Here is a 22242-nt window from a genome sequence, read left to right on the forward strand (position 1 = left end):
TTGGGCCAATCAGGATGTACCACAGTAATAAAAACCTGCCACACATTTAGGAAAACTCCCAGACTACACAACATCAATAATAAAGCTTTTTATTGGGACATTCATTCTACAAAAGTGGAACAAAATAAATATGTAACATCGCTCCTCTATCCCAAAGAACAGACTATGTGAGGATGATCTCTGCACTTTGACCTCAGCCCTGGCAGGTGGAGAAGATCGTGACCTTCTGTCTCATGTCAGCCAGAAGGTCCAGCAGTTTGGCTTCCAGGCCAGTCAGCCTCTGGGACTTCAGTAGGACCTCATCCTGTAGACTATGCAGAGAGTCTGCTTTACCTGGACAGAAAATGGGGGGGAGCAGAAGAAAGAGAAGGAGAGGAGAAGGGAAAAGGGAGGGAGAAGGAGAGCAGGAAAAGGGACAGAGGGAGAGAGGAGAAGAGAGCAGGAGAAGGGAGAGAGAAGGAGAAGAGACAGAGGGAGAGAGAATGAGAGCAGGAAAAGGGACAGAGGGAGAGGAGGAGAAGGGAGAGAGAAGGAGAAGGGACAGAGGGAGAGAGAATGAGAGCAGGAAAAGGGACAGAGGGAGAGGAGAAGGGAGAGAGAAGGAGAAGGGACAGAGGGAGAGAGAATGAGAGCAGGAAAAGGGACAGAGGGAGAGGAGGAGAAGGGAGAGAGAAGGAGAATGGACAGAGGGAGAGAGAAGGGACAGAGGGAGAGAGAAGGAGAAGGGAACAGGAGAAGAGACAGGGAGAGAAGGGACAGAGGGAGAGAGAAGGAGAAGGGACAGGGGGAGAAGGAGAGCAGGAAAAGGGAGAGAGGAGAAGAGAGCAGGAGAAGGGAGAGAGAAGGAGAAGGGAACAGGAGAAGAGACAGAGGGAGAGAAGGAGAGGAGAGCAGGAAAAGGGAGAGAGAAGGAGAAGGGACAGAGGGAGAGAGAAGGAGAAGGGAACAGGAGAAGAGAGAGAGGGAGAGAAGGAGAGGAGAGCAGGAAAAGGGAGAGAGAGAGAGAAGGAGAAGGGAACAGGAGAAGAGACAGAAGGAGAGGAGAGCAGGAAAAGGAACAGAGGGAGAGAGGAGAAGAGACCGAGGCAGAGAAGGAGAGCAGGTGAAGGGACAGGGAGAGACAAGGAGGGACAGAGGGAGAGGGAAATGTTTGATTCATTAATACTCATCACATCATTTCAGATTTCACCTCAGCATTCAGTGTCTTTTTCAATGTGCCACAAATGCACGTGCATATATATATATGTTAGCAGATGTACATGTCTCCTTGCCATTCCCCATCCGTACCTGCTAGTGTCTTTATCATGTCTCCAGTGTCCTGGGCCAGAGAACCAGCCTCCTCCTGCAGCTTCTGGAGACGAGCCCCTGCTGTCCCCGTCCCATCGCCACGCCCACTGGTCCTCTCTGCAGCACGCAGCTGCTCCAGCTGCTTCTCCAGGGATGCCAGCTCCTATAAACACATTAGGCAAAGAGACAGGCCATGAGTTGAGCACAAACTCATATACAGAGATGGACATACACGAGCAAACACACGTACACATACACAAACTAAACTCACCTTGGCCGCAGCGTCTGCCTCCCTCTTAGCGTTATCGGCCTCTTCTGTTGCATTCTGGGTCAGCATATCTCCAGAGCGCACCAGAGCCCTGAGCCCCTCCAGCTGAGGCTTCATCCCCTCAGCCAGGGCAGACACCTCCCCTAGCGCCTTCACCGCTGGAGACAACTGGGCCTTGGTCTGGAGGGAGTCAAAATAAGGATGTTATTGGGGGGATGGAGAGAGGAGGAAGGAAAGAGGAGGATGGAGAGAGGAGGGATCAAAATGAGAGGAATAATACAGTAAGAAGCTGTTTAATCAATGTAGGTGTCAGACTAGTTTGGAAGCGGATTTTTATTCATCTCCGTCTCACCTGTGTGAGGTTGCTGCTGATGTCATCCACTATGTCCAGGCTCTCCTGCACTTTTTCCTCCAGGCCAGAGAGGGAGCCCTCCACTGTAGTGAAGCCCTCCAACAGCCCGTCAACATCAGCCTTCACACCCAGCGCTGCGTCCCTGTCACACAACAACATTATTGCAATGTTACAGCAACCTTACTACAATGTTCACAGCAGTCACAACAATGTTAAAGTGACCTCAGAAACCATACAGAATTGTCATTAATTACAAAAACTAGTTATACTTTACTTAAATTCATAGAAGATACTTAAAGACTTAAAGATACTTTACTTAAATGAATGTGGTGGTGGTGATGCTGGGGGGTGCCCGCGCTTCAGACGGCTATATCAGCCCACTAATACAGAACTAGTAAAAGCCCAGTGCACCAGTTTGTGTGTATGTATTGATATGTAGGCTATGTGTGCCTGTTTTAAATTGATGTAGTTCTGTTCTTGTCTATTAATGTTTTGTATTATGTCATGTTTCATGTTTTTTATTTATTTTTTATTTTACCTTTATTTAACCAGGCAAGTCAGTTAAGAACAAATTCTTATTTTCAATGACGGCTTAGGAACAGTGGGTTAACTGCCTGTTCAGGGGCAGAACCACAGATTTGTACCTTGTCAGCTCGGGGGTTTGAACTTGCAACCTTCCGGTTACTAGTCCAACGCTCTAACCACTAGGCTACCCTGCCGCCCTGTTTTGTGTGGACCCCAGGCAGAGTAGCTGCTGCTTTCGCAAATAAAATACCAAATACCACTATTTTTGTAGCACCCTCAGCACCCCTACTTCCTGCGGCTAAACTTAAATGTCTACAGTACATAACCCTGTCTTAAGACTGACAAAAGAGGTCATAAGGTGTTATACCTGGCGTCCCGGGCCTCCTGTAGCAGGCCCCGGGCGATGTCGAGCTGTGGTCCAGCCTGGTCCAAGACCGCAGTGCTGTCTGGGAGTCCTGCCGCCAGGTCTCTGATCTCCTGGAGCTTCCTCTTCAGAGTAGCCAGACTGACAGGCAGCTTGGCATTCAGGATCCACTCACTCACTGTGCTGATGTGTGTCGGGTCTGATGATGGGTCTGGAGAGAGGGAGAGAGAGGAGGGAGGATATAGAGGGGAAGATGGAGGATGAGAGAGAATGGAAGATAGGTGGGGGAGAGGGAGGGAGAGAGGAGGGGTATGTCCTTACACTAGACACTCCCAAAAATTCTATACTACTACTTGAATACTTTTACTAAGAGTAAATAAGTAAGTGGTTATTGAAGGTACTGGAACATAACTGTCAATGTCTCACCTGACAGGAAGTCCTTCAGCTCTTTAACAAAGTCTCTCGTCTCCTGCAGATCTGCATCCAGGTCATCCCTGGCCCGCCTCATCTGATTGTCCAGATCGTCTGTGGACTGTCTGACCTTATTGGCTGTGTCCTGTGTTTCCTGGATCTGTGAATTGAATGGAGAAAAGAACAAAGCATTGAACGCCACATGATGAAACAAACCACTTGAATAACTAGTCATGTCCTTCATGTAAGTATTAAAACACTGTAATAAACGGTTAGAAACATACAGTAAACAAACAAAGTGTTAGCTCGTACCTGTGCAGCGGCCTGTGTGATCTTCCCATTGAGCTGCTTCAGTCTGTCTTTCACCTCCTCAGCATCACTCACAGCCCGGGTCCCCAGAGGCAGAGCCCCGACGCAACTCTCTCCACGGCCACAGGGGGGCGCCCCCTCTGCAGGGCACAGCTCACCATCACACTGAGCAGGGGTACAGGGGGCAAAGCGCACGCTGCCACACACCTGAGAGACAGGGAATAACAATACACATTCACATTTAGGTGGAGGTACGGTTAGGGCAGGGTTTAGGGCTAGGGTTAGGGCTATGGTTCGGGTTAGGACTAGGGCTATAGGGTTCGGTTTAGGGCTAGGGCTATGGTTCGGGTTAGGACTAGGGCTAGGGTTTGGGTTAGGGCTATGGTTTGGGTTAGGACTAGGGCTATGGTTCAGGTTAGGACTAGGGCTATAGGGTTCGGTTTAGGGCTAGGGCTATGGTTCGGGTTAGGGCTAGGGTTTGGGTTAGGGCTATGGTTTGGGTTAGGACTAGGGCTATGGTTCGGGTTAGGACTAGGGCTATAGGGTTCGGTTTAGGGCTAGGGCTATGGTTCGGGTTAGGACTAGGGCTAGGGTTTGGATTAGGGCTATGGTTTGGGTTAGGACTAGGGCTATGGTTCGGGTTAGGACTAGGGCTATAGGGTTCGGGCTAGGGCTATGGTTCAGGTTAGGACTAGGGCTAGGGTTAGGTTTAGGGCTATGGTTCGGGTTAGGACTAGGGCTAGGGTTTGGTTTAGGGCTAGGGATTGGGTTAGGGCTATGGTTCGGGTTAGGACTAGGGCTAGGGTTAGGTTTAGGGCTATGGTTCGGGTTAGGACTAGGGCTAGGGTTTGGTTTAGGGCTAGGGTTTGGGTTAGGGCTAGGGTTAGGACTAGGGTTAGGTTTAGGGCTAGGGTTTGGGTTAGGGCTATGGTTAAGGCTAGGGCTAGGGTTAGGACTAGGGTTTGGTTTAGGGCTAGGGTTTGGGTTAGGGCTATGGTTAAGGCTAGGACTAGGGTTACCTGCTTGGCAGTGGGTGTGAGGTCAGGTTTGGTGTTCAGCTGGTGGTTGAGTTTCTCCAGGTCTCTGGTGTTGGCTGGTTGGACCTGGTTCTGGAGGTCAATGGCGTCTTTTCTGACTGCTTTTGACTGGTCTACAGTCTTCCCACTAGCATCAACACTTTTGGCAGAGTCAGTTGACTCGTCATAGGCATCCTTTATGGAAGAAAAGGCCCCTGAGAGAGAACCAACCAAGAGGACAGAAACAGGTGTGATAGCAGCCATAATTTAGCTCAAACCAAAACAGACTGGCATCAAGGCTTTGGTTCTGATTTTGATTGTGGATTCTAAATTTCAAACCCTTGTTTTTGCCACTCGACACATAGATGGTCCTCCTAGCTCTGTGGCGGCGTCTTCCTCACCTGCATTGTTGGAGTTGACAGAGTTCCTGAGAGCATCTCTCTTGGTGTTGTACACCAGACCCAGGCCGTCTAGTAGAGCCTGGAGTTCGTCCAGCTGCGTGCCTAGCTCAGGGGCTCGGCCTTGGGGTGACAAATCTCCATCCACCTGATCCAACTGGACCCTGGAGGATTATAATGGAGATGAGGGACAGTGAGCTGGGTAATGAAGGACTGTAGTCTACAGGAAAGAGGTGTTTAAATGTATGCACTGAAATTTTGAGAAGCAAAGCATTTAGCATTTAGACATTCTAAGTTTGCCGGGACATTTGAACATCCCCCACCTTAGCCTGCGGAGCTGAGAGAGGGCGTCGTTGACTTGTCTGGCAGAGGGAGGTGGCAGTGGGAGAGAGTCTCGTATCTGGGTGAGAGTGGCCTCCAGGGTTCTGATGCGGGGACCCAGACTGGTAGGTAACGAGCCCCCAGGAAGAGAGGGAATCCTGGAGGAGAGTCTCTCCAGGCCCAGGGTGAGGTTCTGGATGTTTGAGTCCAGAGAGAAAAAGCAGGAGGGGCAGACCTCACAGTCAGGGAAGGAGTCACAGTGGCCACGGGTACAGGCATCGCAACGGGCACCTGTGACACCCAGCCGGCACCGGCAGGCCCCCGTACGCTTATCACAGCCTCCTGGCTTTGTGCCCCCAGCAGCACACTGACACGCTACAGAGAAAGGGAGAGAGGGAGGAGATGGAGAGAGAGAGGGAAGAGAACAGGGTAACGAGGAGAGAAAATTATTGTTACTTAGTCTGCCTATTGGATTGAATTATCAAAAGCATTGAACAAAGCATGTTTAAGAGCCTTTGAAGGTTTCTGTGACAGAACACGACAGGGCACTTACATCTGCAGCCAATGAGTGGGTCTCCGTAGGTGTTGTCAGGACATTCTGTACAGGTACGACCTCCGAACCCTGACCTGCACTGGCACTGACCCGTACTCTTGTCACAGGTGTCACCGTGGGAGTTGGTGGGGTCACAGCGACAGGGCTCACAACCACGGGGAGAGGATGGATTCCAGTAACCATGGGAACACAGCTCACAGGTCAGCCCCTGGAGATGAGGTTGGCAAGGACACTGACCACTCACAGGGTCACACACACTGGACAGGGAGCCATCTTTACTGCACACGCACTCTGGAGAAAGATAGACACAGAGTCAGATGGGGATAGATCAACCCCACCGTATGGGGAATACAGCTGTAAGTAATCATGACATGAGACTTTATGAATTGCCTATTCAGGGTCAAGAGTGAAAGATGACGCACTGTTGCAGCCCAGAGGGTTGGAGGCGGTCAGACCGTAGTATCCCATCTTGCAGCGGTCACATTGCGATCCATCAACATTGGCCTTACAGCGACAGGACCCTGTGACGTCATCACACTGATCCCCATTCTCCACCCCCTCAGCACTGCAATGACAGCCTGTACAAAACACAGGGGAAAAAACAGAAACACAACAATAATCAAACACAGCAAAGATATTGCAACACTGCGACCTAATGTGGTGGTGATTAAACCTATAGTAGGAGAGAAAGAGGATTAAAGGCAGCAGTATTTTATTAATACATATTAAACTACAGTTTTAAGATCACTCACGTAGGCAGGCATCAGGCCGGTCCATGCTGCTCCGGTGATTGGGTTGGTATCCAGGGGCACAGCGGTCACACTTGGGTCCAGTCGTGTGGTGAAGACAGCTCTCACACATACCCCCACTCCTCCGTCCGCTCGACTCATACACATCTGGGTCGAAACGGCACCGCTGGGAATGGTTGTTACACTCACAACCTACAGTGGGCAGCACCATGGGAAATAATCAACACACACATCTGTGACTGTATATGTTCAGTCAACTCACACACATCAGTCTTCACTGAGTTATTACTTATAGTTGCTGGTTGTGCGATACATTAGCAAAGTCATCCTATTTCTCCACACTTGTACCAAAAAGATGTAGTCGGTGTATTAAGGCATTAGTGGTTGCGTACGTTTGCAGGTATGTGTGTCCCCCTCCTCTGCAGGCCTCCAGGGCAGGTCGTTGTAAAGATCTGCACAGCGCTCACAGTTTATACCCGCTGTGTTGTGTTGGCATTCACACTGAGCACTGACCTGCAACACATACACAGAGTTATAAACCCACTAAAGAGCCATTCACTTGTACTGTAACTGTAACCTGCGTGTTTAACTATATGCACCTGTGTGTTGGGTAGCTGGTTAGTATCTGGCAGACACCGGTTGGCATGGCCGTGGCAGAGGCAGGTGCCCATCACTCTCATCTCTCTGAGGGCGTAGAACAGAGAGGGAGCGCGGCCCGGCAGGCGGGGCACAGCACCCAGATTAGTCATCCTCACTCGCAGGCCTGACAATCCTGATACCTCTGTGGACAGAGAGAGCTGTCAGTCACTGGGCAAAGAACCTCATTGGATCAGGATTGTGTCAATCAAGAAATGTGTAAGTGTTTCTGGAGGAGAGCACGTGCTAAATGGCTTAAATGTCATATGTAAAGATTGGAATATACTGTAAGTACTCTTATTGGACATGTAATATTGTCCATAGCAACCGTGGGGGGACGTTATGGACGGGTAAGCATCTTACCTTGAATCTTCTGCCCATTGGGGACGCTGATGGTAGAGAACTGACGCAAGGGGCTGAATTGAATCTGTTTCATACAATGAGCAAAATCAAAAAGAGTACAGAAAACAACTTATTTGTGGTACAGAGGCAAAATATCATGGGAATTTTCTCCAGTTTTCAAAGTTGTGTCCCCCTCCCTTACCGTCTGGTCCTGGTAGGGGTTAGTGGTGGCAGGGGGCAGAGTGTAACAATACGTCTGGTCCAGGGAACGTGGCGTAATCATGGCAATGCCAGGGAAGGCCGATCTGCAGTCGGAGGCCATGTAGAGAGCAGGTTGCCATGTTTTACCGTTATCCAGCGTCCTCTCCACCACCAGCGAGCTGGGACGAGGACCCTGTGTAGAGGCAACAGGAAAATCAGTCCATCAGATTCTACTGTACTTAAAAAGACTAATTGGCCCTTCCACATTGGAAAAGCCCTGTCCATGCTGGTCTGGTGGCTGGATCTTACCTTGAATGTCAGAATGAGGGTGTCCAGCTGAAACAGGTTCTGTAGGTCCAACTGTACGGTGACCGGACTCACGTCTAAAAAAACATAGGTTTTGTTTATTTTCTGGATCACAACAGGACATAGTTTTAGGATGGATCTCAGCACTAAGACATGTGTTCTTTAGCTTTGTATCCCCTCACCTTTCTTGGCCTGCCACCACCTGTTGGGTCCAGCAGTGGATAGAACATCCTGGATGGTGTGAGCCAACTGACTGGATGGGTTCCTGGAGTCACAGGGACAACACTTCATCTTCGACTGAAGGAGAGAGGAGAGAGAGAGAGCGGGAGAGAGAGAGGTAGGGAGCAAGAGAAGGCGGGAGGGAGAGGGAGAGAGAGAGAGAGAGGTAGGGAGCAAGAGAAGGCGGGAGGGAGAGGGAGAGAGAGAGAGAGATTATTTTAATACTACTTAGCATTATTATTCTGCATTTGGCAACCTTTGTCTTGCATGTGCATGTCCCCTGACCTCTTTTTGTGATGATGAGTCATTGGTCATTGGTCAGCACACATTCAAACAGCACGTGAGTCGTGGGAGGTTTCTGTGCCCTTACTTTGACAGGAAATGCTAGTTTACCAGACCAATATGGACTAAGGGAACGTATAGCAATCACACAGCAACAACACAGATCAGGGTATCAGTTCCTCCTCCAACACAATGGAATCTCTCACAACGACCAATGTGCAACTAAATGTTCATGTGGATTTTCCCACAGACACCATAGATAACATTGAGCTAAAGCCTTCAATTTTTGTTCTCTCTCTCGCTTTCTCGCTCTCTCAATTAAATTTCAATTTAAGGGGCTTTATTGGCATGGGAAACATATATTTCAATTGCCAAAGCAAGTGAAATAGATAATAAACAAAAGTGAAATAAACAAAAAATGTACTGTCACGCTCTCTCTCTCTCTCTTTCTCGCTCTCTCTCATGCTCTCTTCACACTCTCTCTCTCACACTATCCCTCTCTCTCTCTTTACCCTGACATCTCCCCTCTCCCTGAATGGGGTGTCCAATCACAACCAGGACCCTGTGACATCATCACACTGATCCATCAAGTCATTGTCAATAATATAATGCTTTTAGCAAAAATGTTTAGCTTTAATTTATCATCTGTAGAATCTATGAAAATAGAAAGGTACAGAACTTTTGTGAAACATCACAGCATAGTTGAAAAATATATAGTAAATAGAAATAAAAAATGGATGGTTTTCAGAGATGGATGGGAGCGGTTGATGTTAGCTGAAGGATCGGATTAAAAACAAAAGATAACTATTGTAAAATACATTGTGTCCATAAAATGTATATAGTATGTCTACACTGGAAGTAAAAGCCTAAGTGTTGTTGTCTATTAGTTTACTCCAATTAGGGGAGGGGTGGTAGGATAAAAAAGGAAAAGGAAAAAAAAGCACCACATCATTCAGCTGGTCAGGATTTGTGTCGCCGTGGTAGTGCTAGTGGTAGTGGTAGTGGTAGTGGTAGTGCTAGTGGTAGTGGTAGTGCTAGTGGTAGTGGTAGTGGTAGTGGTAGTGCTAGTGGTAGTGGTAGTGCTAGTGGTAGTGCTAGTGGTAGTGGTAGTGCTAGTGGTAGTGCTAGTGCTAGTGGTAATGGTAGTGGTAGTGCTAGTGGTAGTGCTAGTGGTAGTGGTAGTGCTAGTGCTAGTGGTAGTGGTAGTGCTAGTGGTAGGGGTAGTGGTAGTGGTAGTGCTAGTGGTAGTGGTAGGGGTAGTGGTAGTGGTAGTGCTAGTGGTAGTGGTAATGGTAGTGGTAGTGCTAGTGGTAGTGCTAGTGGTAGTGGTAGTGCTAGTGCTAGTGCTAGTGGTAGTGCTAGTGGTAGGGGTAGTGGTAGTGGTAGTGCTAGTGGTAGTGGTAGGGGTAGTGGTAGTGCTAGTGGTAGTGCTAGTGGTAGTGGTAGTGGCAGTCTACTTCATAAATAGAACACTAATGGGAAGGCTCTTGTGTAACACTAGTGGAGTTTTCCAGCCCTGGGTTTGCTACGTGTATTATGTGACCCAAGATCACTTGCTCCACACACACACACACACACACACACACAGACACACACACACACACACACACAAACACACACACATCCTTCACTAACCTTAAATCCTCCACATCACTGTTCTTACTGCTCTCACTACCTCCAAACCCTGTTCCATTGATCAATCAATGACATTTTATTTGTTCAGCACTTTCTACAAAATTCTTCAAAAAATTCACACAGCTCCACCGAGCCATGCTTGGAGTTGGAGATTGACCACTCCCCTCACCTCCAACCGGGCTGTGTTCAGTCTAACCTGTGCCCCTTCCCTGACCTTCAACCTCTTACCACCCCTTGCAATCTTTTTTTTTGTTTTTTTTGTTTTACAAATATAGAACAGCAACTCCTCCCCCTCTCCACTACAACCATAACCTACAACTGTACTACATATATAGTGTATTCTGAAACTATTCACTTTTTCAAAATGTTGTTATGTTACAGGCTTATTCTAAAATGTATTAAATTGTTTTTTCCCCTCATCAACTAACACACAATACTCCATGATGACAAAAAAAACTGAAATATTACATTTTCATAAGTATTCAGACCCTTTACTCAGTACTTTGTTAGCGATTACAACCTCAAGACTTCTTGGGTATGACGCTACAAGCTTGGCACACCTGTACTTAGACAGTTTCTCCAATTCTTCTCTGTAGATCCTTTCAAGCTCTGTCAGGTTGGATGGGGAGCGTTGCTGCATAGCTATTTTCAGGCCTCTCCAGAGATGTTACATTGGGTTCAAGTCTGGGCTCTGGCTGGGCCACTCAGGGACATTCAGAGACTTGTCCCGAAGCCACTCCTGCGTTATTTTGGCTGTGTGCTTAGGGTCGTTGTCCTGTTGGAAGGTGAACCTTCGCCCCAGTCTGAGGTCCTGAGCACTCTGGAGCAAGTTTTCATCAAGGATCTCTCTGTACTTTGCTCAGTTCATCTTTGCCTCGATCCTGATTAGTCTCCAAGCGCGCTGTCATCCGCCTTTTACTGAGGAGTGGATGCCGTCTGGCCACTCTACCATAAAGGCCTGATTGGTGGAGTGCTGCAGAGATGGTTGTCCTTCTGGAAGGTTCTCCCATCTCTAAAGAGGAAATCTAGAGCTCTGTCAGAGTGACAATCGGCTTCTTGGTCACCAACCTGACCACGGCCCTTCACCACCGATTGCTCAGTTTGGCCGGGTGGCCAGCTCTAGGAAGAGTCTTGATGGTTCCACACAAATCCCATTTAAGAATGATGGAGGCCACTGTGTCCTTGGGGACGTTCAATGGTTTAGAACATCTTTGGTACCCTCCCCAGATCTGTGCCTCATGTCCAATCAATTGAATTTACCACAGGTGGACTCAAAACAAGTTGTAGAAACATCTCAAGGATGATCAATGGAAACAGGAGTCTCATAGCAAAAGGTCTGAATACTTAAGTAAATAAGGTATATCCAAAGCATGATAAATGTACAACAATTTCTAAAAACCTATTTTCACTTTGCCATTAAATGTAAATGTAAAATTATGGGGTATTGTGAGTAGATTGTAGAGTTTTTTTATTATGCGTTTTAGAATAAGGCTGTAATGTAGCAAAATGTGGAAAAAGTAAAGGGGTCTGAATACTTTCAGAAGGCACTGTACCTCCAATTGCCCTCTCCTCCAACCCCCTTGTGTCCACTCCCCTTCACCTCCACCTGAGCTTGCCCTGGTCAGAGCGGGTTGAGGCTGTGGCTGGAGCAGAGACTTGAATTGTGAGAGATCCCATTAAGGTCATGGCTTTGTTCCACACTGGGGGAAAGGTCTCTCTGCACTGGATGTTTCAACACCAGCTGCGGCTACTGTCCAACTGTCCAACTTGCTCTCTCTCTCTCTCTCTCTCTCTCTCTCTCTCTCGCTCTCTCTCTCTCTCTGTGTCTCTCTCTCGCTCTCTCTCTCTCTCTCTCTCTCTGTCTCTCTCTCTCTCTCTCTCTCTCTCTCTCTCTCTCTCTCTCTCTTTCTCTCTCTCTTTCTCTCTCTCTCTTTCTCTCGCTCTCTCTCTCTCTATATATATATATATTGCTTCCTGTCTCTCGTTTGCTTGCTTACTCTCTTTCTCCTTCAGCCAATCCCCCCTCTTCCTCCATACAACGATTTCAAAAGTTAACAGGCAAGTTTCCAATCAGATTTCGTCAAACAATCTAAAATCTGCACGGTGCACACACATGTCCTCACACATGTCCTCACACATGCACCCACACACATGTCCTCACACATGTCCTCACACATGCACCCACACACATGTCCTCACACATGTCCTCACACATGTCCTCACACATGTCCTCACACATGCACCCACACATGTCCTCACACATGTCCTCACACATGTCCTCACACATCTCACACATGTCCTCACACATGTCCTCACACATGTCCTCACACATGCACCCACACACACAAACGCAAACATTTACAGTGGATTCAGTGTATTAATACATTGTTAATACAATGTTATATAAAGACAGAATTATGTCCACTAATGTGTGAACTATTGCCAGTGTTGTATAACAACTTTATATTGTAATGTCATTGGGCGGTAATGATGTAATAATATTATTCATGTATTTTGGTAAAGTCATTGTGAATTGTACCATAACCAATGGTGTGGTAAAGAAGGATATGTATATTCTACTGTACTGCATGGAGAGATGAATGCACGCAGTGTCCATCAACCCTGATTCAATGTATACCCATGGCAAGGCTCAAAATATGTATCCAATGCAAAAACTACATCCGCAATCAAACCAACAACTTTGACTGTCAGAACCACAGTGATATGTAAATACATATGCTGTGGCATCAGCCTGGACCCTGGTATGTCTGTGTGTCTATTTCTGGACCAGTGGTCAGGACTCACTGGGAGATTGACCCCGAGACATATATGCTGACGGGACAACACTGTTCACTGTCTTGGCTTTAAAGTTATCTGTATGACACAGTGTTTCAGGTAAGTATAGTCTGCATCAGACCCTGCCTGGCCCTGGCTAGTGTCCAGCCAGTCAGTGCCCTTGGGCTGCGGGCTGCTAAGGACAACATGGAGAAACTCTTCCAGACCGCTGGAATCTGACCAGAAGAGTTAGTCTGCCAATGTAACAGTCTGTATCAAAGTGTATGTGTATTTCCAGCTGGCCGGCTCTCTGGACCAGAGGACAGACACTCACGCCAAAGATGCATGGACCATGATACTGCTTGGAGATATTCCTAGGCCCTTATCCACAAAGCATCTCAGAAAATGCCCTAGGAATCCTGTTCAAACCTGTTTTAAGACAAGAAAAAAACTCCCAGCTCAGAGTAGGTTTTTAGAATGATGTTAAGACACTGCCCAGACAAACCCTGAAAATAAACTCATAAAGTTTATCTCAGCTGGTAATCACAACAGTTTGAGCTACCACAAAGAAAAGATAGTGATGAGGCTCGGTAACATTGTTGCAAATGATGGAGGATAATCCATCACGATGAGGTGTGACCAGCCGTGAACTCTATAGCAGGCTTCCGACAACCACGGTGAGGAGTGACCAGCCGTGAACTCTATAGCAGGCTTCCGACAACCACGGTGAGGCGTGACCAGCCGTGAACTCTATAGCAGGCTTCCGACAACCACGGTGAGGCGTGACCAGCCGTGAACTCTATAGCAGGCTTCCGACAACCACGGTGAGGAGTGACCAGCCGTGAACTCTATAGCAGGCTTCCGACAACCACGGTGAGGAGTGACCAGCCGTGAACTCTATAGCAGGCTTCCGACAACCACGGTGAGGAGTGACCAGCCGTGAACTCTATAGCAGGCTTCCGACAACCACGGTGAGGAGTGACCAGCCGTGAACTCTATAGCAGGCTTCCGACAACCACGGTGAGGAGTGACCAGCCGTGAACTCTATAGCAGGCTTCCGACAACCACGGTGAGGAGTGACCAGCCGTGAACTCTATAGCAGGCTTCCGACAACCACGGTGAGGAGTGACCAGCCGTGAACTCTATAGCAGGCTTCCGACAACCACGGTGAGGCGTGACCAGCCGTGAACTCTATAGCAGGCTTCCGACAACCACGGTGAGGCGTGACCAGCCGTGAACTCTATAGCAGGCTTCCGACAACCACGGTGAGGAGTGACCAGCCTTGAACTCTATAGCAGGCTTCCGACAACCACGGTGAGGCGTGACCAGCCGTGAACTCTATAGCAGGCTTCCGACAACCACGGTGAGGAGTGACCAGCCGTGAACTCTATAGCAGGCTTCCGACAACCACGGTGAGGCGTGACCAGCCGTGAACTCTATAGCAGGCTTCCGACAACCACGGTGAGGCGTGACCAGCCGTGAACTCTATAGCAGGCTTCCGACAACCACGGTGAGGAGTGACCAGCCGTGAACTCTATAGCAGGCTTCCGACAACCACGGTGAGGAGTGAGCAGCCGTGAACTCTATAGCAGGCTTCCGACAACCACGGTGAGGAGTGAGCAGCCGTGAACTCTATAGCAGGCTTCCGACAACCACGGTGAGGCGTGACCAGCCGTGAACTCTATAGCAGGCTTCCGACAACCACGGTGAGGAGTGACCAGCCGTGAACTCTATAGCAGGCTTCCGACAACCACGGTGAGGAGTGACCAGCCGTGAACTCTATAGCAGGCTTCCGACAACCACGGTGAGGCGTGACCAGCCGTGAACTCTATAGCAGGCTTCCGACAACCACGGTGAGGAGTGACCAGCCGTGAACTCTATAGCAGGCTTCCGACAACCACGGTGAGGAGTGACCAGCCGTGAACTCTATAGCAGGCTTCCGACAACCACGGTGAGGAGTGACCAGCCGTGAACTCTATAGCAGGCTTCCGACAACCACGGTGAGGAGTGACCAGCCGTGAACTCTATAGCAGGCTTCCGACAACCACGGTGAGGCGTGACCAGCCGTGAACTCTATAGCAGGCTTCCGACAACCACGGTGAGGAGTGACCAGCCGTGAACTCTATAGCAGGCTTCCGACAACCACGGTGAGGAGTGACCAGCCGTGAACTCTATAGCAGGCTTCCGACAACCACGGTGAGGCGTGACCAGCCGTGAACTCTATAGCAGGCTTCCGACAACCACGGTGAGGCGTGACCAGCCGTGAACTCTATAGCAGGCTTCCGACAACCACGGTGAATGTGACTGTACATCAAATGTTGCAATGGTAAACGACTGATAGAATTTTCACGATCACTTTGCCTACTTGTAATTATTGTCTAATATGTTGGCATGCACAATCATTTTAAATAGATAAATCCTGATATTTTGAACAATGTGATATGTATATTGTACTGGTTGCAAAAATAATCATTTTGATCATATTAACGTTATATCAACACACACGTCACTCCCATTCAAAAACTCTAAATCGCTTTTGGCACAGTAGGCATCAAGTCACTTGCCAATAATGTTGCATAAAATGTTTGTAAGGTCTATCATTAATCACCAAACACATATACCCTAGATGGTGTCAATTGCCCAACTCATAGGCATGCCCAATTTCTACATATTTTTTAACAAAGTGATATTGAGCTCCAAATGGATAACTTGAAATAACATGATTTAGGTTAATTAAATAATCAAAAGAAAAATAAATGATTATTTCCTACCCACTGGACAAAAACTGGTGGAATCAACATTGTCTCCATATATTTCAACCCCCAAAATATATGTGAGGATGTTGAATAAATGTGGAACACAGATAGGATTTGCAAAAAGTCATACATTTAAGAACATTTCGTATTTTTTTCACCCAACTTTGAACCTAAATCCAATCTATTGATTTCAGGTTGAATTCGCATTAGTTGACAACTAAACCAAATGTAAATCAAAACTAGATGTTGAACTGATGTCTGTGGCCAGTGGGTATGGGTTATAAGTATTTAGCCAGATATATGAATTAGGCCTCATGTGAAATCATTGTCGAAAGTGCAAGAGATACTGCTACATGTAGGTATAGATTCTTTATGGGTTGATCATATAGGAATATCAAAATATTCAACTCCAAAACAATTACTGTTCTATGGTGCAGGAACCACTGAGACCCCTTTTTCTATAATCAAGACACCTGCTGGTAATTCTTAAAGTAACTTTACAGTCATTCCCAATTTCTATGAAATATGACCTATAATTAATTGCAATATGAGTGAAATACTTTTCATTTTTTTATTAAGTAAGTTAAAAAGCAGATTTTGTGTGTTGGAATCGTGTGGGGATACCCCAACAACAGAATGGTGTGGGCGTATATCAGTCATTAAAAATATTAATGCGAGTAGATCACTGATTTTAAACAGTCTGTTTGAGAGACAAGGTGGGGTTTTACTTTTTTTTTTAATGTATGCTTTGGCCACAAATACGAGTATAAGACCACTGGATGTCATAAGGTGAACGCACCAATTTGTAAGTCGCTCTGGATAAGAGCGTCTGCTAAATGACTTAAATGTAATGTAAATGTAAGACCAGTCAACAAGATGATTTGGGAATGAGGTAGCTCTTTCCTTCAGTCAAATTACCTTAATGAGTGGAATATTATTCATATTCTCCAGAATTTCATAGTTAATAAACAATAAAATCCCCCAAAAATCAGATGTTTCAACATCAAACGGTTTTGTTATTTTTCAGTCATCTGTGATGTATATAAAGTGTAATATTGGGATGCAAACACAAAATTGAATAGATTTCTATATCTGACATGGTATATGTGTATTCTTTCTTTTAAGCCCATAACCATGTGTGTGAGGTGTATACTTTTGTTTCAAATTAGATTTGTTTAAGACTACCAAGACACGCTCTGTGTGACCATGATTTAGCCGACTGCAGTAAAAGGTTAAAGGTGCAATATGCAGAAATGCCGTTTCCTTTGTTGCTAAAAATTCTAATAGTTCGCCTAATTTTAGTTTATGTGACAAAACAAGCACTCAGAGTGGAGAGAATCATTGTGCCATCCAAACTGCAGTGAAATGTATTTTCAATAACCAAAAATATTATATTTTCAGCTGTTTGAAGCTGATGTACAAAACCGAAAGTAAAAGACGCAAAAACTAAACTTAAGAGCAGGAAGCATAGAAATGGCGCACATAAAACACATCTACCGCTTCTTAGACTGGCTTTCAATGAGAATTCATTTTGTTGGGTCGCCTAAAAAGTAACACATTGCAGCTTTAACTAAATATACATTTTGAAAAATGAGATTTTCACTGGACAGTCACTTGAACTGCATAGGTCAGCTCATGAGGTTTCCAAAATATCTGTCGACTAGGTGGGACTCTTATGACTAAAGAGGCTTTATGCATAGCTTTTACATTTACTCATAAAAATAGGGGTAAAGTGTCTTTATTCTGAGCACTTATGACCCATGTTCTACTCTGAGACGCTTTGTCACTACGGCCCCTGGCCTTGGCCATTCATGGTACCCTCCTTCTGGCATCCCTTTACTTGAACCCTGTATTATAAATCTGTCTAAACTATAGAATTAGAATTCCATGGTTGATGGACGGGTGGCAATATTGGATTTTGAATATCTGAATATTTTATGCTCACTAGCTAGGTTTCCATCCAATTAGCAAGAGATTTTCATGTGAATATTCTAAAATCCGCATAAATAAAACAGCCTTGTTATGGATAAAAATTAGTGCGTGATGCCGTAGTGCACACAAAATGTACTTATTCGCTTACATTTTTATGTACTGAAAAAAATTACATCTTTACATCGCATTTTCAACTCTACTGATAGTTGCGTTAAATAGCCAATGTTCCTACTCAGGTCTTGGCACATGCACTCTAGCCAACAGCTTGAATATACAGTGCAGTCTACATGATGAGATTATTATGGATAAGAGCAAGAATATTTGACAAACATCAATCATCATGAATAAGACTCTCAATATTTGTTGGAATGGAGCATCAAGACCACAGTGTACTTTCACCACCCTGTGAAGTTCATCATAACTTATTCATCCTTCGCCTCATTTATTTTACTAGGCAAGTCAGTTAAGAACACATTTTTTTTTAATGACAGCCTAGGAACAGTGTCTTGTAACTGCCTTGTTTAGAGGCAGAACGACAGATTTGTACCTTGTCAGCTCGAGGATTCGATCTTGCAACCTTTTGGTTACAAGTCCAACGCTCTAACCACTAGGCCACCTGCCTCCCCTTATAAACTGCATGGTTTCCAAGTGGTAGTGGGAGGTCTACACACCATATCGTCACATGACTCCAAGTTTACTTCCATATGATGGTTATTATAGGAGAATTTGAGAATAAAGGCATTTCCACCGCATTTCTCACATAATTAATTTTACAGACATAAAAAGATCCCACCATGTCGAACAAACAAATTATCTATCTGCATTTATAACATTGTACCGAAATGTTCTGTTTCCATCACAGATGTCATGATTTGTTTTTATATGGTATGACTGGCATAAAAACTAGATGGAAACGTTGTTGATATCTCTCAAATATTAGTATCTTTCCACATTTCTACACAGGGAACAATGGATAATTCTATAAAGAAAGGAAAAAACTTAACCACATAATTATACCGAATGAGTATAAACCATGGAATGAAATTAGGTCACAGTGTGGAACCTGATATGGTTAGTAGGCTCGACCTGGTGTCGGAGCCAGCTATTGGCTAAGATCCCCTCCATCACTGAGTAAAAGGGGATCAGCCTTTCTTATCTCATCTCTGATTGGTTCATACTAAACCCTGATGGAAAATCGCTTTGAACCATGTTGGCTTGTTACTATCTGCAACTCTCTGGCAACTGCCAGTGCCGAGGTCAGGTCAAGGGTAGAGATGAGTGTTGGGCAAGAGAGAGGAGAAGTTAGGCCCATCTGGTTATTCAAACTTCGCCGTATCACTGTGCCAAACTAAATCCAACCATACCCTTCAGAATAGATCTGTCAACACTGGATAGGAAAGCCAAGGCTCCTATCCTCTTTCTCTATCTCTCCTATCCCTCTCTTTCGCTGTCTTCCAATATCCTCTGCAGGGGCATGGCGGGCACCCTGCCCAGTCATTATCAGGTCATGCATGCCACTGCCTGGACACTGAGTGATAAAGCCCTGGCACACTGTACTGCTCAACTCTCCTTCTGGCTGACTCAGCAGATATGGCAATCTCATCCATTTCTGCTGGGAAATCAATAAAGTATTTCATTCTAATCGACCATTAGATGGTTTAGCACAGCATGTCTTCCATCATCAAATGCAGTCAGTCCACCAAAGAGTTTGATACTGTACAAAGAGTAGTGATTGCCTTGCCGCAGGCCAAGCAGGTGGCTACAGTAAGCACACACACCTGACAGAGATTGCATAAAACAAGCAAAGATTAACACACAGGGACGATGAAAAAAATAAAATCCGCTCTGGGAGAATAAAGTTGATCTAATCTACTAATTTTATTTTATGTCACATTGTAGTACTATTACCTATGGAACTATCCAGCCTGCACAATAGGCAGTACAGTTACAGCATGTTTCACCACCTGTTCATTTCAACTCCAAGCATGAAGCTGTAAACTCTGAGGACATGCAAAATGGCACCAGGAGAGAAGGAGAGGAATCCAACACCACAGTGTCCTTCCTTGTCCTTAGTAGCAGCATAGTGATAACTCTGTGGCCTTGAGAGGAATGCCAGTGGAAATGCAACTCATTAGTCAAAACATTTCATAATGTCTAGGTAACTCTTTTCAGATCACATCTTGCTAGTGTCCACATTGTCTCAACTGTACTGAATGATACAGAGTGTGTCAGAGAGATATACGATCCACACCCACAGCCTTAACACATGACTCAACACATACAGTCAATCAGCTATACTACATCAACACTCCAGTCTAGACCAGTTTCTATGGCCTGGGGCACCTTTCTCCCACACGCCCAACATTAAAAACATATTTCATGTCTGTGTTGTGTGATCAACACATGCATCCAGTGAAACACAAATCACTTTAAGTAAATATTCAAATACAAAAGTGCTGGAGTTTCAAAAACTCAAACCAGAACCACCGAAAATATCTACAGTCTGGTGTGTGTGTTTGTATGGTGCGAGCACGCGTGTGTGCCTGCACAGACAGAGACAGCCTGGTGTGTGTGTTTGTATGGTGCGAGCACGCGTGTGTGCCTGCACAGACAGAGACAGCCTGGTATTTGTGAGAGCAGAACTTGCTTTGCCCAGCAACACCAGATGAAGGGTGTGGCTCAGATGAAAGACTTGACTGTCAATCAAACACGCAGCACCACAAATTACATCAGAAATATTTTTCCTATGTTCTCCTTTCACCTGGTTTCAGCCCCTCGTTTGGCTTAAACATTGATGTTTGAAAGTTAATCAATCCCCTCAAAACAGCATATTTGATTGTTCTCTTGTTCCTTTGAAATCAAATAAATCATTCTCTATCCAATGTTTTTCCAAAGACTGTAGTTGCAACATCTGGCACTGTGTGTCTCTGGCACCAGATCCAGACGTTTTCACAAATGACACCAACCAGTTCTCCCCTGACCCTCCATCCACCCTCTCCATCGCACCCCTTCACTCCCTCCCTGTTCTCCTACTGTGCATGATGAGACAGAGAGCAGTGTGCACAACCAAGCAGTCTGTCCATCTGTCTTCTGTCTTCATACATGCATGTCTGTCTGGCTCACTGACATGCCTAAAGATATAGCTACTCTTCAAACCTGAAATGTTGTAACACATTAAACAACCTTGGTGAACAACTCATAATAATTAAGAGCTACAACACCTCCTAATTGCCCTACTTTCCCCCATCTCTTACAGTGCCGATGCACTAGCATTAAAAGGGACTGCGCTTGACAAAAACAACCTGGGTAGAGAAACAGCCCATGCCTTCACTTGAAAGTTTACACAATCTTATGTATACACTCACAAAACTAACAACGTCAATGAGATCTACTTGTCTTTGTAACATATGAGGTTCTTTGTGTCTTTCAGAATAGTAAGAGTAGGGTCGTACCTGTCCGAAGGGGGTGCAAAAGACCTCCGAGCCGGTGAGGCCGCAGGTGGAGGAGGCGTGGAGCTGACGGTCCCTACCGAGGAGCAGGTCTCCCATAGGGGGGTAACAGGCCCCCCGAGAACAGTCCCTCTGTGTCGCAGCCACTGCAGTCAGGGCTGGGGGAGGGGATCAATTCATCAATCAATCAGAATCATACATATTTCCTCATATCCTACACAAAACTATCACAACAATCTAGATGTTAATACTAAAATGAACTACAAATCTAAATAAATTAAAATGTATATAACTGTAACAACTCATCAATCATTTAAAATTAGAAATCAATTAAACATACCTGCTAGCTGGAATAAAATCCACATCTTTGTTTCCTGCTATGAGAAATTCTTTGAAAGACAAAAAGACAATAAACAATAAAGGCAACACAACAATTTAAGAAATACTTGGTTGACTAAATAATTGGAAGAAATGTACAACACAGGAAATGTATGAAGGCAAAATAAGTTGAACTACATTGAAAAGAAAAGGTCTCCAGTGAAAGTTCATCAATCCAGCTCACTACTCACCAGTTGTAGGTGTATGTATGTGGACACGCGTGTGTGTGCTGTTCAGAATCTGTCTGTCTAAATGTGTGTGTGGGTTCTTGGATGTGTCCTTATAAACACTGTCTCACCTGAGCTACAGAGTGTGTCAGAAGGTAGCTGGCAGACACACCCTTCCCCTTTTCAACCACACCCTGATGGGATGAATACACACACACACACGCATACACACACAGGCACGCAAATACACACATTCATATTTAACTAATCTTTGATTCCCATTCAAAATCCTATTTTCTCTAACCCTGCCCCTAACCCTAACCTGACAATCTAACCCTATACCTAACCCTACCCCAACCCCTAACCTGAAAATCTAACCTTAACCCTAACCCTTAACCTAACCCTAACTCCTAACACTAACCCACCTACACACACACACACAAATACATACACACACATACAGTACACACACTGGCACACACACACCAGATGGAATTTCACAAGGACACATCTAACAAATCAAATCACATTTTATTTGTCACATACACATGTTTGGCAGATGGAATTTCACAAGGACACATCTAACAAATCAAATCACAAATCAAGTCACA

General features: G+C 45.7%; 1 protein-coding gene across 2 annotated transcripts; it reads right to left on the reverse strand.

Annotated features, from left to right (window-relative positions):
* Nucleotides 1–73: 73 nt before the first annotated feature.
* LOC115142814 (laminin subunit beta-3-like) lies at nucleotides 74–21745 on the reverse strand. 2 transcript variants are annotated; one of them, XM_029682578.2, is made up of 22 exons: nucleotides 21656–21745; nucleotides 21427–21475; nucleotides 21090–21244; nucleotides 8221–8335; nucleotides 8042–8115; nucleotides 7734–7925; nucleotides 7553–7616; nucleotides 7153–7334; nucleotides 6946–7066; nucleotides 6557–6745; nucleotides 6227–6382; nucleotides 5805–6095; nucleotides 5254–5626; nucleotides 4934–5094; nucleotides 4536–4747; nucleotides 3520–3723; nucleotides 3223–3367; nucleotides 2800–3007; nucleotides 1908–2049; nucleotides 1559–1735; nucleotides 1288–1450; nucleotides 74–333 (listed from the first exon to the last, which is right to left on the reverse strand). In XM_029682578.2, the coding sequence occupies exons 2-22, from the start codon at nucleotides 21449–21451 to the stop codon at nucleotides 194–196; spliced, it is 3489 nt and encodes a 1162-aa protein (XP_029538438.1). In that variant the 5' UTR covers nucleotides 21452–21475; nucleotides 21656–21745; the 3' UTR covers nucleotides 74–193. The 2 variants fall into 2 exon arrangements, with proteins under 2 accessions (XP_029538438.1, XP_029538445.1); XM_029682585.2 differs by lacking the exons at nucleotides 21090–21244; nucleotides 21427–21475; nucleotides 21656–21745 and adding an exon at nucleotides 11728–11997.
* Nucleotides 21746–22242: the final 497 nt, after the last annotated feature.

Source organism: Oncorhynchus nerka, linkage group LG2 (genome assembly GCF_034236695.1).
Source record: "Oncorhynchus nerka isolate Pitt River linkage group LG2, Oner_Uvic_2.0, whole genome shotgun sequence".
Lineage (NCBI taxonomy): Eukaryota > Metazoa > Chordata > Actinopteri > Salmoniformes > Salmonidae > Oncorhynchus > Oncorhynchus nerka.

What these genes read in the sequence shown, in the direction of transcription:
- LOC115142814 (XM_029682578.2), bottom strand. Translation starts at nt 21,451, where the DNA reads ATGTGGATTTTATTCCAGCTAGCAG. An exon ending in ACCAGCTACCCAACACACAG is followed by an intron (nt 7,067 to 7,152) that starts GTGCATATAGTT and finishes TATGTGTTGCAG; the next exon opens with GTCAGTGCTCAGTGTGAATG. An exon ending in GCTGAAGGACTTCCTGTCAG is followed by an intron (nt 3,008 to 3,222) that starts GTGAGACATTGA and finishes CCCTCTCTCCAG; the next exon opens with ACCCATCATCAGACCCGACA.